At 39.7% G+C, this 15772-nt stretch overlaps 1 protein-coding gene across 2 annotated transcripts in view; it reads left to right on the plus strand.

The window, feature by feature from the left end:
* Nucleotides 1-15772, plus strand: part of LOC5568633 (peroxisomal multifunctional enzyme type 2) — a 48599-nt gene that overhangs the window by 12809 nt on the left and 20018 nt on the right. For both annotated transcript variants that reach the window (XM_021844623.1, XM_001652416.2), the window contains exons 3-4: nucleotides 11637-12151; nucleotides 12915-13512. In XM_021844623.1, the coding sequence (XP_021700315.1) occupies nucleotides 11637-12151; nucleotides 12915-13512 (1113 nt within the window). The remainder of the gene's footprint in view (nucleotides 1-11636; nucleotides 12152-12914; nucleotides 13513-15772) is intronic.

Raw genomic sequence — 15772 nt, forward strand, 5'->3', positions numbered from 1 at the left:
TGAGTCTAGAGATTCATAAATTATTCCAGCTATTTTTCATCTATTTTTCCAGCGGCCCCTTTAAGGGACAATCCAATAATATTCTTGGAATGCTTTAGAAGTTACTCCAAAAAGTCGTATAGGTTATCGTCTAAAAACCTGAAAAACAATCTTCTCGAAATATCTCCAGCAATTTCATTATGAGTTTCTGCAGATTTTTTTCAAATATTTATGCAAGAACCATTCTATGTACCACTTAAGATTTTTCAAGGATTCTATGTGGAACGAAATCCTTCATTGATTCTATCAGGAATTTCCTAAGAAAGATCTCTGTTTTTTAGTGGGTTCTTTAAGTAATTCTCAAAGTATTCGTCTAGGAAACTTTCTATGGATTTTTTATTTCAAAAATATATATTGTGGAATTCGTTCAAAAACTGATCAAGTTCACCAGATCCCCAACAAAGTTCTCCTAGTATACTGCCGATAGTCTCATCACATATTGGTTCAGAAACTTTCCATGGAAAATCCCTCAAGAAATGTTCTTGTTTTTAATGGAGTTTTCTAATGATTTCTTCATAAAATCTCTTATAAGTTCATAGAAGAATTATTGGAAAATTTATTCTTAAATTCTGTCAAGAAATTATGAAAGGGTTTGTTTTAAAAAAAATTTCCGGATTACATTTTTTGAAGGATTAGGGTAGATGTACCAATAGTGGAGGTACTGATTTGATTGTGATTGAACTTCATTTAACCGCTTTAATTTAGGAAGCGCAATTAATGCACATGTTGATTTTGTATCGGGAAGTAACGACTATTGACCTAATGAGAAAATTGATTTCATCGCAGTAATCCACGGCATATCAGTGAAAAATAATACCTCCACTATTGGTACACTGTTCCTTTGATTGCGGTATATTTTTAATTTGTGTTCTTATAGTTGCGCTATCCATTGTTTTCTTATGGGATTCTCCATTATAGGAACACTTTACCGCAACTATTGGTACAAGCAAGACAGTTTTAGCTATTTTAGTGATATTTCATCAGTTTTAAAGTAATTTGAACGCTCTTTTCAACTATTCCGTGTATCAATAAGCCAATACGTCGAATGGCAGTGTCGGTTATGTGGCTAAAGCAATAAAATCAGTGAAAACGGCACTACCGCAACTATAGGAACACCCACAACTAAGGGAACACTTACCCTACTGCAATAATGACCTAAAAATAAAAAAGAAATAAACGCGGTAAAATATCGAAAACTGACTGAATATGCCTGCTAGGTCAATAACACCAATTTTAGATCAATTTTCTCATCAAACAATACATGTTGAACAAAATTTAGAAAATAAAATATTTTGCTTCGATATAACGTAACGAAAACAAAAATCGAGTTACGTTATATCGAGGTATTACTGTATAAGTAATGACACTACTATTTCAAACAAATTCTGATGGAGCTGCTGATTTTCACTATGCTTCCTTTTCTCAGAAGCAAGTGAATATGGGTATTTTTCAAAAACTATCACGTCACAATAATAATAAAAAAACTGTTCGTGTTGGCACCATAGCCTAGTGCCTAGTTCGTCTGAGTATTGGTACTGGTAGAGTCAGGCAGCTCTAACTGAATACCACACAAAAAAAGAATTTTCTTCTAAATTGTCGAGATATTTCTTTCAGAGACTTTGCCATACATATTCAAGAACTCTATCAAGAATTATTCCATAGACCTTTTTGGAGGAATTTCTTTAGATATCTTTAATGACATAAGGATTTATTCAAAAAATACTTGAAACAAAAAAATCCTAGGATTTTTTTAGAGTTAAAACCTACAAAGGAATCAAAAAGTTCTCTGAGATCAGAAAAAAATCTCACAGAGGTTCATATAAGAGCTTATCCGTAGATTTTTTTAGAAAATCCCAACAGTATTTTCATTTTCAGTTCATTTTATTTATTCGATTTCATCAATTTCAGTATTGATTAATGCTAACGGTTACAAATGCAGATATTTGGATAACCTTTCCTTTTTTAAATTCTAATATCACAGTGGCTAAGCTGAAAGTTCTTCTTTTAAAGAATTTGCTGATAGTTGACAAGAGTTAGAAAAGCTGCTGATAGCTTGACTAATAAACTCTTCGATAGTATCCATTTTTGTGACTCGATGTAGCTGTTCTGTTGAGTACCGAGGGTCGAGGCTGTGAATCATTTTTAGCAGTTTATTTTGTTTCACCTGCGGATGGCACTCCATTGGTTGTGGTGGTGAATAATATTTCTAATGTCATCCAGATCAGGGGACTTTTTGGATTTCATTGCGCTGATGATAAATTTTACTTCTAACCTCGGGACCCCCCGATCCTCCACTGCTTTTGTCGTAGCGTCGTCACCGACGAGTGGATTGTTGTGTGCGGCTGCAAATGTTTCAGCTTTCTGTGTGGATGTCACAACTAGTCTATTATTTACCTTCAAAGGTGGGCTATGCTTCACGTGATTGCGAAGACTTTTATTCAACTACCAAAATTTGTTGTTTCCGTTATCAATCATGGTTTCGAAGTTTTTAAAACGGTGTTCAGAGCATTGTTCTCGAATAGTGTCATTAAGTTGTGACACTATTGTGCCCAGTATTGGGTTACGAGTACGCAGCTACTGACACCTCCGTACGTTTTTAGGCGAATTGGCAGCTTTATGGATTCGGGCAAAGGGGCTTTGTGATGGTTGATCGTAACCATGGATGGTCCTGGCGAATGTGCAGTTGTTGCTGCTGAGATAGACGCCGTTGTGACAACTTAGCAGTTAGCACACTTCAACTTCGCTTTGGTTGTAGGATTATTTTCAGCCTTCGTTGGTAGTTGGCAGTCTACTGTTTGATGGAGTTCACCACATTTGCTTGGAGATTGCAATTTCGCCCATACTGTTGGCATCTGAAGCATTGAACTACATCGTTTTTCTTCCGTGTATAAAAACACCAATAGACGACAACATTGAACAGAGTTTTGGTTTTCTGGAGCATTTGCAGTTTCACCATGCCTTTCGGAAATTGTAGCAAGTACGCTGCAATATCGCCTGATCTTGACGATGATAGCAGCTTGGCATCTGCTGGCGCTATATCGTTGTTTCTCAACTCATTTTCCAGATCTTGAATGTCGTACTTAGGAAGACCAGACAAGACAAATTTATCACAGTTGCGGCAAAGCGAGGTTTTGTTTTGATGTTGATCTGTATGATGTTTCTGTCAACACGAAGCACATAATCTTGTTGACTCAAGTTTGCCGCTGGCAGGAGTTGGTTCAATTCAGTCACCGATGTTCCGTACACATGAATCGGAGGACAGCGAATCTTGTGAGCAACGGTATTTTGACTATTCTCGCTGTTACCTGGGACAGTCATATCGCCGGGGGGATTCGAGTCATCCATTATGTCAGTTAGAGACTCGAACGAGTAACTGGTAGGGCTGTTGAACGCCAGTGGTTGGGTTGATGTATAAGCATTATTGGCTCTACCCCATTTGGCATAAAGCCATTTGGCATAATGCCGTTTGGCATAATAGCCATTTGGCATAATTTTATCATTTCAAAACGCTCATTTTAGTGCTTGTAATGTTTGTATAAGACAAATAAAGTTTACCGGAAGAAGAGGCAAATATTGACCATGATTTGAAGTACAAAAAAAGTTAATGTGAAGTACAATAAAACACTTCAAGAGAGACTCGTTGATCATTTGAAAGTATATTACGGACAAATTCCAAATAGACCTGTTCTCGCTCAGAAAAAAAAACAGCAGTAGTTTTTGCTGGTTTCATCTTGGGTTGAGCATAGCGCTGAAGAGGTATCGCGTAGATGGAGATCAACAGCAACACAAGCACCGATCGGATCGTAGCGTACAATTTGACCAAAAGAAAGAATGGACTGCTGAGCAGGTGGAAAAGCTGAACAAGATCATGATTTGTTGTTCTAAAGTAATATCTGACGATTATAATTAGCTATTGGCAAGTTTGTTGATTGACTAACAAATCAATATCAAAATATAATCTGACAGATGCCGAAGAATAAAATAAAGGTCGACAATCAGTATCGAACCCTCGACCTTTAGATATGCTAACCATTGACCCATGCCATACACATGTACAGTGACTCAATCTCATTTTCGTACGGGGCACTGTTTTCATATCAAGTTGGTATAAATCTATTAAATGGTGCATGGACTTCGATATACTTTATCAATAATGAAGGTTATAGGTGTCATCAAACGGGGTTAGTGGTCTGATGGCTACCGCTTCTGCTTCATATGCAGAAGGTCATGGGTTCAATCCCAGGCCCGTCCCTTTCCTCGTACTTTGTAGTTGTATATCTCTCACTTGCTTCTATCTTCCATTCTAAATATATCCCACTCATACTATTCGTTCATAGCAAACGCTAGAACCAGAGACGGACAAGAAACCGTTTCCCTAACGCTTCCTACTTCCACGCGCACGCCTTTCTTACGCCTGATACATAGGCAGTCTGCTAACCACAAAAGCAAACCTCTCTGCCATGCCTTTCCCCCAATCCATACACTCCCGCATGAACTGACGTGGATGCAGTGGAATATACGGTCTACGTGGGAGTCAGTTCAATGCATCATCAATTCCTCCCCCTTCCCCTCATTGGTCAGCATTCTGACGTGGCAGGTGCCATTGTTGCCTAAAAATAGAAGATCACCAGCACTTATACACTGAGGATGCCTGTTAGTCCCAAGCAGTCATTCGGTTGGTTCCTTGTGTAAGTGCAGCTGATCTGGCGATACTGGAGTGCATCCACGGGCGGCCAATCAAGCTCAAGCTCAAGCTCAGCTGAAGGTTATAGGTGTCATCTATTGTTTAGCAATGACCCAGTAAACACAAACTCGTATACGATAGCGCATAAGAGTACAAATGTGGAGGCGATATACGTACATGCGCCATAAGGCTGTGTGCAAGATGTACGTATATCGCCTCCACATTTGTACTCTTATATCCCATCATATACGATGGTGTGTTTACTGGGGACAAACTGTATTCATTTGCTTAAATTTTTGGAATAATGGAAAAGTATTGAGATTGTGTCTATAATTGACCCAATTCCATATTCGTACACCTAACAAAAAAAAATACAGCATTCAAAACTAATTTTTAATGGACTAGATGATTACTTAAGCTCTTCGTTGTGTTGTTCAGATGCAGTAGAATACATTTGGAAAATTTAAAAGCGGACATATTTGAAACTTAAGTAAAATTAAGGAAAATACCAGTTTTCCCATGTTTTTTGCTAAAATATTCGGTAAGTCGAACAATAAATTGCATTTTTTTCAACATCACTTCCTTAAGAATGATAACTGCGAATATTGCACAAGTTTCAAAAAATTATAATCAGTTTTAGAGTAGCTAGGAAGGGATATCGACAACTTATACTTTTGAATCTTAGGTAGTATACCATTTATAACAAATCCAAAACCAAAAATTTTAGTCAATTTCTTTATGTTTGGCTCCTTAATGTATATACATAATTCATAGTTAATGTTCCTTTCAAAACATTGCGTAATTATCATTTTTAATTTACATTTTACTACCAAACCTGATTATAGAGATTTAAAGAATAAATATTATTGCCATAACCGCAACACAAACGTTTTTTAAAATGATGAAAACAACAGGATATATTCTATTAAATAGTATATCAATGCTCTCTGCTCATTCAAGTTATTTTGTATTTTTCTTATAAAATCAATAAATTGCAAAATAGGGTGCTATTTTGAATATAATTTGAATATTATTTCAAAGATAATTGAATATTACGATGACATCAATTATGTGGAGGTATGTACAGCGTAGTTTAGGGTACTTTATTGTAAAACGAAGTTCGTAGTTCAAATTATTTTTACAGACAAATTCTTAATTAACATTTACCTGTTGTTTAGAATGAAAATTTGGTTTACATTAATTAAAAATATCATTTTAGAAGAGTTTTGAACTTATGGCACAACAATTTTCTGAACTCAAAAGGGATAAAAACTGTTTATGATTTCTGTAAACTATATATATTTCAACTAAATTTCTACCAGAGCTTACGAGTATAATCTATAGATTGGATCCAATGACAAAAATAAACGTTATTGTTCGAATTATAGGATTTAATAGCAAAAATCATTGGAAAACTGGCATTTCTCATAACTTTACCTAAATTTCATATATGTCCACTAATAAATTGCCCAAATGTATTTCACTACATCTGAACATCATAATAAAGCATTTCAGTAATCAAATAGAGCTTCTAAATTTAGTTTTGAACGTTGTGCGTATGAATTTTGGTAGGTGTACGAATATGGAATTGGGTGAATTTTAGACATCAATTCAATACTTTTCTATTAATCCAAAGATGAATGTAAATGGAAACATTTTGTGATTGGCAAACAATAGATAACACCTGTTACCTTCAATGTGGATAAAATATTTGTAGCTCAATACTTCATTTAATAGTTTTTCACTAACTTGATGTGGAAACAGTATCCTGTACGAATATGAAATTGGGCCACTGTAAGACCATCATGTTTTACGCTGCCTGAGACTGCTTGTTACTCTAACGAGGTTGTCCCGACGTCACACTGTTCAGTCCGGCCATTTTTCTGATGAATGTGTTTCGTTTCATGTCAAAAAAAACTAATTTTGGACTTGTGTTCATATTTTCAGATGCCGAGTTGAGTTTTACCAAGTTTTCGAACACCTTTTCAATATCAAATTGAGAAATGAGATTAAAATTTGTTCGTTTCGAGATTTGATTTTGAAATTCCCGTCTATCCGGACTTGAATCTCATAAGCTACAAATTTCCATGTGTGGAATCTTTTGAATTTATCGTATACTTTACATATCTATAACAGAAGATAAAGTGCAACTTGCAAAGTTGTGCAGCCAAATGGTTACAATTTCCCAGATATTAAAAATATGCATTGGTGTACGGTTATGATTTTAGATTAGTAAATTTCATCTTATTTCTAACATGAGCTGTTCTCTTGTGTTTGCAGTTTAGCGAATATTTTTATACCAATGCAATCCTATGTAAATGAACACCTCTCTTGACGTGTCTATGATTTGCTACGCAGCGAACTCATAAGAACAGTAGGGTGCGGCTTATTTTTCATAAGTTCTCAGAACCAAAAATTCGTGTGCTCTACTGAATTCAAATCATATTAAAATAGAATCCTCAAAATCTGAGCCAAAAATATTAACATTTAGAGGTGGCGCAAGCGTCTTGAAGGTGAAATTTCTCGTTATGAAAAATGACCATTAGTGAAGTAATTATAACTTTGTTATTTTTCAACCGATTTTAAAACTTTTAGTATAAACACCTTCAAAATTAAATGTTTAAAAATTTTTGTAGAACATCAAACTTGTCTAAAATCAAAACAAGTTTAAGTTAAAAGTAATTTATTCCAAAGTTTTCCTCATTTTACTAAAAAAATCAACTTTGTGTGACCAAAACTGCATGATTACTCAACCGATTCCAAATCTTTTTACATGCTTTTGAAGCTTCAATTGTTTTCAAACCTCTCATGCATCACATTTCACAAAAAAAAAACGTTTTGACCAAGTTATTAAGCAAAAACTGCACAACAAAATGTTTTTTAACGAAAAATGCCAGTTTTTTAATTTGGCCAGTTGAATATTATTTCTAAAGCTAAAACTGGTTTTTCTCATGTGTTTAACCTTTGAGAAGGACTTTGCAACAATTTTTAAATTATTTGGAATATGTTTGCATATGTTTAAAAATATATGCACTATTTAACTCGCAATTAAGTCAAGACTCGTAATTATGTTTTATGGAAAAAATGCAATTTCCGGCGAAAAGAATCAAATAATCAAAAGAAATTTGATTTTTTCATTTAAAAATCATGTTTTTGGGTATTTTTGTTGAATAACTTAGTCAAAACCATTTTTTAGATAAATGTGTTTTATGAACAGTATGAAAACAACTAAATTTGCTTCAAAATCATGTAAAAAGAATTGGAATCGATTGAGTATTTAAGAAGTTATGGTCAAACACAATTTAAATTTTTAGTAAAATGAGGAAAAATTGGGATAAAAGTATTTTAAACTAAGACTAGTTTTGATTTTAGAGAATTTTTATGTTCCACAAACATTTCATAAATTTAATTTTAAAGATAATGGTGCTAAAAGTTTTGAAATTGGTTGAAAAATAACAAAGTTATAAGTACTTCGCTGAAAGTCGTTTTTTCTAACATGAAAATTCACATTCAAGACGCTTGCGCCACCTCTAAAAGTTAATATTTTTGGCTCAGATTTTGAGGTTTCTTTTTTAATGTGATTTAAATTTAGTAGAGCACACGAATTTTTGGTTTTGAGAACTTTTGAAAAATAAGCCGCACCCTAAAGAACAGCTTATGTTTGAAAGAAGGCAAAATCTCTATTGGGGTAATTCGCCAATTGTTGAACAGCATAAATGCTGGCTAATTAAAGAACTCATCATAAGGAATACACGGAATGTTCAGCAATAGGGGAGATTGCCCGTTCAACAATATGCGAATTACTCTACTGAATTATTAATCGAGTCTCATGGTGATTTTCGAAGTATTTAAGGCAAAGCATCTCTCTTGAGCTTTTCCTTCTTTACAACATTGGCTGTTCTTCATACTTATTTTCTGGGCCCTTATAAATAAAAAAGGAATTTTTAATTTAATGTTGAGGCTAGGCTGGACGGTTTCATATTACTGCGTTTGCAGCTATGACATAATCGTGGCACCCAAGCCACATTCAAAAACCAAGTTAATGCTTCATCATAAATAAGTGAAGACAGGCATTCAGAGAGCATTATAAAATTGATTGAAGCGAGCTAAGTACTAACAGCTACAAGCGTAACATGGAACGCGCCGGTCGGAATTTGTAAGTGATCCAATTCTATTTTCTAGAGTAGAAGATGACACCCATTTGTTTTAAGCAGATCGTTAGTGAGTCCAACATTACGAAAAATAATATTTGGAAATGTATTCTTCAAATTATGCCAAATGGCCGTTATGCTATATGGCCATTATGCCAAATGGCGTTATGTTAAATGGGGTAGAGCCGCATTATTGGTGGACGGAATTATCGGTTGCGAGGGGCCTTCCTTAGCCGAGTGGTTATAGTCCGCGGCTACAAAGCAACGCCATGCTGAAGGTGTCTGGGTTCAATTCCCGGTCGGTCCAGGATCTTTTCGTAAAGAAAATTTCCTTGACTTCCCTGGGCATAGAGTATCATCGTGCCTGCCACACGATATACGAATGCGAAAATGGCAACTTTGGCAAAGAAAGCTCTCAGTTAATAACTGTGGAAGTGATCATAAGAACACTAAGCTGAGAAGCCGGCTCTGTCCCAGTAGGGACGTTAATGCCAAGAAGAAGAAGAAGAAGAAGCGAGCCGGATAGCTAACTGGAGCTGCCGGAATTGGTTCGGGTCCGCTATATGGATACTCTGGGATTACTAGCGAACTTCCAAGCATAGCATCGATTTGTTGTGGTGAGGTTAGGCGCACTTTGTTTTTATCTTAGGTATTACGGATCAGTATATTCACTTTCCTGGACGGCCCAGCCCCGCGACTGAGCCGGCTTCTGAGCTTTTTGAGGATTTTTTCCCCTGGGTGAAATTATTGCTTATGTGTAAAAAAATATGTAGAAAAATGCCTGAAAAATTCCAAATTTTCATTCTAGATAATATAATAAAACTACTAATACTATCATACTATTGGGAAATACTTCGAGTAATTTCTTGAGGAAGCGTACAGCGAATATTTGGTCCGTCGTCGGGGGGCCGTTGATGAAACCAGCTTGATAACTTCCCACAAGCTCATTTGCTATTGGTGATAGACGACGGAAGATAATCTGGGATAGCACTTTGGAGGCGGCATTCAGGATAGTGATCGCACGATAGTTTTCATATTCCAGTGTGTCACTCTTCTTCTAGATGGGGCATAAGACCCTTTGCTTCCACTCCTCCGGCAGTTGTTCCGTTTCCCAGATTCTGACAAGCAGCCGGTGCAGATAGGTGACCAACCTCTCCTAGCCCATTTTAATGAGCTCAGGTCCAATACCATCCTTACCAGCTGCCTTGTTGTTCTTGAGCTGGTTGATAGCATCGTTAAGTTCCCTCCATGTGGGAGCAGGTTGGTTTCCTTCATCCTCCGAGCTGACGTAGTCACTTCCTCCGCCGTCGTGACCCTCTGCGCCTGTGTTTTCCGTGTTATTCTGGTGTTCATCGGGGTGCTGCTTCCACCTTTCAATCACCTCACGTCCGTCCGTCAAGATGCTACCATCCTTATCCCTACACATTTTGGCTCGCGGCACGAAGCTTTTTTGGGATGCGTTAAACTTCTCGTAGAACCTTCGCGTTTCTTGTGAACGTTGCAGCTGCTCCATTTCTTCACATTTTGTCCCGGAATAGGCGGGTTTGCTGCTTTCTTTTCCTTTTATATCGCTCCACGTTCTGTCGCGTTCCTTGCTGCAGCATTGCAGCCCTTCTCCTCTAAAACCTGCCTGCTTTCTTCGTCGAACCAATCGTTACATGTCCTCCTTTGCACGTACCCCCGACGATGCTCTCGGCTTCGTTGTGTTGATGGCTGCTTTTGTGGTCCTCAAGAGGGGCTTCGCCAAGCTCGCCTCTTCTGGCAATTCTACCTCGAGATGCTGCGCGTTTTCGACGGCAATGCTCGGTTGGGCCAGTCGCGATAGGTTATACCGAGGCGGGCGTCGATACCGTACATTGTTGACGACGGATAGTAGAATCGGCCTTTGAGCCTCAACTTGCACATTCTTTCGTTGATCGGCCACCACCCGATCACGCGCTATTTCATATCACCCATCACTATAAAAACTCCCAGCTCACGTGTGTTGCCGCAGCTCTGGTAGATGGTATGATTACCTCTAAACGTTCACCCCATCGATCCTGTCCAGCACACTTCCTGCAGCGCTACGATGCCGAAACCGCCGATCTTCAGTACATCGGAGAGTACGCGTGTGCTTCCGATGAAGTTGAGACATTTGCAGTTCCACGTACCGAGTTTCCAATCGCTAGTCCATTTCCGTCGCTGTGGTGTTTGCCGATTGTTCTGGTTCGTATTCTATCATTGACGTTCCTGTGATAGTGTATTTTTACGGTTGGTTGGCAGGGCCTTAAATCCTTGTAATGCAATATACAATACTTTTCTCAACTATCAAAAACAAACTTTTGGACTTGTTCAGTGCAAACCTTGAAACATGTTTTTTCACCCAAGGATTTTATGAAAGGCTATACCATAAACCTTGCGAAGGAAAGTCTTAGGCAAGTTCAATAATACCGTAGTTCCAGGTACGCGTGAATCAATCAATCAATATACTGTCCACATTCGCTTAACAGTCCCATGTCAACTTTTTATAGAACGTTCAACTAAGACTAGATCATTTTAAAACACTATCACTAGATGTTGATTTGATCTTACAAATCTTAACTTTTTCATCATGCCTCGCTGAGATGTTCACTTTGAAAATCATACAAGAAGTGTACGATAAAAAATACATTAATACATTAAAACATTAAAACATGTCTTTGTTAAAACTGCATACTAAACATTTATTTGTAACAATATGCTTAATATGCTCACTAAGCCTCGTCCACATCTTTACCTTCTAGAACCAAAATTGATCGCTCCGGTTGTTGCATATCTGTGCCACGAATCCTGCGAGGACAACGGAGCCATCATCGAGAGCGCAGCCGGTTGGGCAACGAAGGTACATTTCGTGCGGGGAAAAGGCAGTGTTTTGCGCACTTCCATCGATGAGGACGTAACTCCAGAGTATGTGCGTAACGTTTGGGATAAAGTGACTGACATGTCCGAAGCGAAGCACCTGAATGCCATCGGTGAAGCCAGCCTATCTTTGGTCGAAGTGCTGGAGAAGTTACGCGAAGGAAAGTCGGCTGAAAATTCCGTTACTGAAACGTACAAGTTCAACTACAAAGATGTCATTCTCTATGCGCTGGGAGTCGGTGCGACTGTCACCGATGAAAGCGACCTTCGTTTCCTGTATGAGAATCACCCGGAGTTCTCAGTGCTACCCACGTTCTTCATCCTTCCCGGACTGCTGTCGGTGATGGGATCAGATCTTACAGCCAAAGCCATTCCACATGCCCAATTTGACCTAACAAACGTGAGTACCTATGCGTTATCTTTAAATTTCTTTATTTCATAGTATCATTTCAAGCATGACATTCATCTCTTATAGGTATAGAGGTGTTTTGTGCCACAGGAAGTCTTTCAGACTAGAGTTCTGCTAATTAACCTGAAGTCACATACTGAAGTGTACGATTTGACAGATTTTATTATTACAGTGAAACCTCCATGAGTCGATATTGAAGGGACCATCGACGCATGGAAATATCGAGTCATGGAACAGCAATTCTTTGGAAAGCTGCTTCTAGGGACCATCATAGTAACCATGAAATTATGTTTTTAGTATGGTTCCATGAGTCGATATCGAGTCATGGAACATCGACTCATGGAGGTATCACTGTATTATCTTGCAGTTTAACTTGTAAAAGGGAAAACTCCTTTGAGTGTTTTCTTTTTGAAATCTTTCTCAAAACGGCACAAAACCTCTGTAGCATTTCAAAAATCATTTCAAAAATAATTCTTAAATACTAAAGGCTCATCTGGAATTGATCTTAATAACTTTGGATTATTCTACAATGTGTGCAGCAAAAATAATGTTTTTTTTTTTTTTAATTTTACAATCAAGCCTTCATGTCAAACACTATCGAATGCTTTTCATATGTCTATAAAAGCAAAATCAGTTCACTTCAATTTCAGATTTGTCATCATCCGTTCAACATAACTTTTCCAAATAGTTATTGATAGATATGCGGTATTTCGAAGAATTATTAAATACCAACCAAACTCATTTACATTTACAGATTCTGCATGGAGAACAGTACATCGAGTTGTTCGATTCGGTTCCAACGGATGGCGTGTTGACCACCACAAGCACCGTAATCGATGTACTAGATAAGAAATCCGGCGCCCTGGTCGTAACGCAGTCTGAATCGTTTGACGAGAACGGCACCTTGGTTGCACGGGGTCAAAGCAGCACCTTCGTTGTCGGAGTGGGCAACTTCAATGGCAAATCGAAGGCAAGCTCCGAAGTGAAAGCCCTGATGCCAAATCCGAAACGATCTCCGGACGCATCAGTGCAAATTAAGACTAGCCGCGACCAAGCCGCTTTGTACAGGTTGTCCGGTGATTTGAACCCGATGCACATCGATCCGAGCTTCTCGGCCATTGCCGGGTACAAAACTCCGATCCTACACGGCCTGTGCACTATGGGAATTTCCGTGAAGGCCGTTCTCAAACGATATGGTAACGATGACTCAAGCCTGTTCAAGGCAGCTAAGGTCCGGTTCTCGAAGCCGGTGTTGCCAGGACAGACGCTGCGGATTGACATGTGGAAGGAGGCCAACAATCGAGTGTGTTTCCGCACGGTTGTTGTTGAGACCAACACAGAGGTTCTTTCCGGTAAGTAAAAACTACATTCATTCATTTATTTAGTTAAAATCTAACTGAGTCAACGATTTCACGCCACAATACTCGGTTTGTGGCCGCATCTCTCCATCCTCGCTTCTGTCCCGCTTTGGCCACCTTCTAGATACTACTTCGAGGACAACCGGCCTTATGAGCGTTTTGTACATGGTACATTAGGTGCGGATGTGAATCTTTTTTGACCGCAGCTTCTTGTGGAGGCCATAGAAGGTCCGACTTCCAGTGATGATGCGCCTCCGTATTTTACGGCTAACGTTATTGTCAGCCGTCAGCAAGGATGCAAGGTAGACGAACTCGTCGACCAGCTCGAACGTATCCCCGTCTATCGTAACACTGCTACCTAGGCGAGCACTATCGCGCTTGGCTCCACCAACTAGCATGTGTATTGTCTTGGTCGCATTCACCACCAGTCCACCTTCGCTGCCTCGCGTTTCAGGTGGGTGTACAGGTCTGCCAAACAAATTGACTAGATCTCGTGAAAATCGTACCCCGGGTGTTAAGCCTGCCTCTCCGCATAATACCTTCTAGCGCAATATTGAACAACAGGCACGAAAGTCCATCACCTTGTCGTAGTCCCCGGCGGGATCCAAACGAAACCTTCACACAATTTTGCACTCCTTCCAGCGTCGCTCTTATCAGTCTCGTGAGCTTCCCGGGAAAGTTGTTCTCGTCCATGATTTTCCATAGCTCTAAGCGGTCGATAATATTGTATGCCGCCTTGAAATCGATGAAAAGGTGATGCGTTGGGACCTGGTATTCACGACAGTTTTGGAGAATTTGTCGTACAGTAAAAATCTGATCTTCTTACGAACTCGTTTACTACAGGTGACAGACGACGGAAGATGCTCTGGGATAATACTTTGTAGGCCGCATTTAGAATGGTGATGGCTTGGAAGTCCTCATAATCTAACTTGTCGCCTATCTTGTAGTTGGGGCATACTACCACTTCCTTCACTCCTCCGTTAGCTGTTCTGCTTCCCAGATTGTGCCTGTCATCCGGTGCAGGCAAATGACCAGCCTCTCCGGTTCTATCTTATGAGTTCAGCTCCTATACCATCCTTACCAGTAGCTTTATTGTTCTTGAGCTGGTGAATGGCATCCTTAACCTCCCACAAAGTGGGGGCTGGTTGGTTTCCATCGCCCGCAGTACTGACTAAGGCATTTCCTCCGTTGTCCCGTCCTTCATTACTTGTGCTGTTGGCGTCATTCAGGTGTTCGTCGAAGTGCTGCTTCCACCTTTCGATTACCTCGCGTCCATCCGTCAAGATGCTCCCATCCTTATCCCTGCACGTCTCGGTTCGCGGCGCGAAACCGTTGCGGGATGCGTTGAGCTTCTGATAGAACTTACGTGTTTCTTGAAACCGGCTCAGCTGTTCCATCTCCTCGCACTCCATCTCCTTCAGGCTGCGTTTTTTCTCCCGAAAGAGGCGAGTCTGCTGTTCCCGTTTCCGTCTATAACGTTCCACGTTCTGCCGGGTCCCTTACTGCAGCATGACCGCCCGCGCTGCATTCTTCTCCTCCAGAATCTGCCTACATTCCTCGTCGAACCAATCGTTCCGTCGACTCCGTCCCAAGTACCCGACGTTGCTGTCAGTTGCATTGTTGATGGCTGCTTTTACTGTTCTCCACCAGTCCTCAAGAGGGGCTTCATGCAGCTCACCCTCTTCCGGTAATGCAGTCTCGAGGTGCTGCGCGTAGCAGTTGCGACATCCGGTTGCTTAAGCCGCTCTAGGTCATACCGGGGCGGCCGTCGGTACCGTACGTTGTTGACGATGGAGAGTTTTGGCTGCAGTTTAACCATCACCAGATAGTGGTCAGAGTCGATGTTAGCGCCACGATAGGTCCTGACGTCGATAATGTTAGAGAAGTGCCGTCCATCAATCAGAACGTGGTCGATTTGTGATTATGTCTGGTGTGGTGATCTCCAGGTGTATCGGTATGGAAGGCTGTGCAGGAAGTAAGTGCCACGAATGGCCATATTCTTGGAGGCGGCGAAATCTATTAGTCGTAAGCCGTTTTCGTTCGTCAGCCGGTGGGCGCTGAATTTTTCTATAGTCTGTCTGAACTCCTCCTCCTGTTCAACCTGAGCGTTGAGCTCCTATGATGATTTTGACGTTGTGGCTTGGGCAGCTGTCGTACTCGCATTCGAGCTGCGCGTAAAAAGCGTCTTTATCATCAACAGTGCATCCGGAGTGAGGACTGTGCACGTTTATTATACTGAAGTTGAAAAACCGGC

The sequence above is a fragment of the Aedes aegypti genome, chromosome 2 (assembly GCF_002204515.2).
Source record: "Aedes aegypti strain LVP_AGWG chromosome 2, AaegL5.0 Primary Assembly, whole genome shotgun sequence".
NCBI classification, from domain to species: domain Eukaryota; kingdom Metazoa; phylum Arthropoda; class Insecta; order Diptera; family Culicidae; genus Aedes; species Aedes aegypti.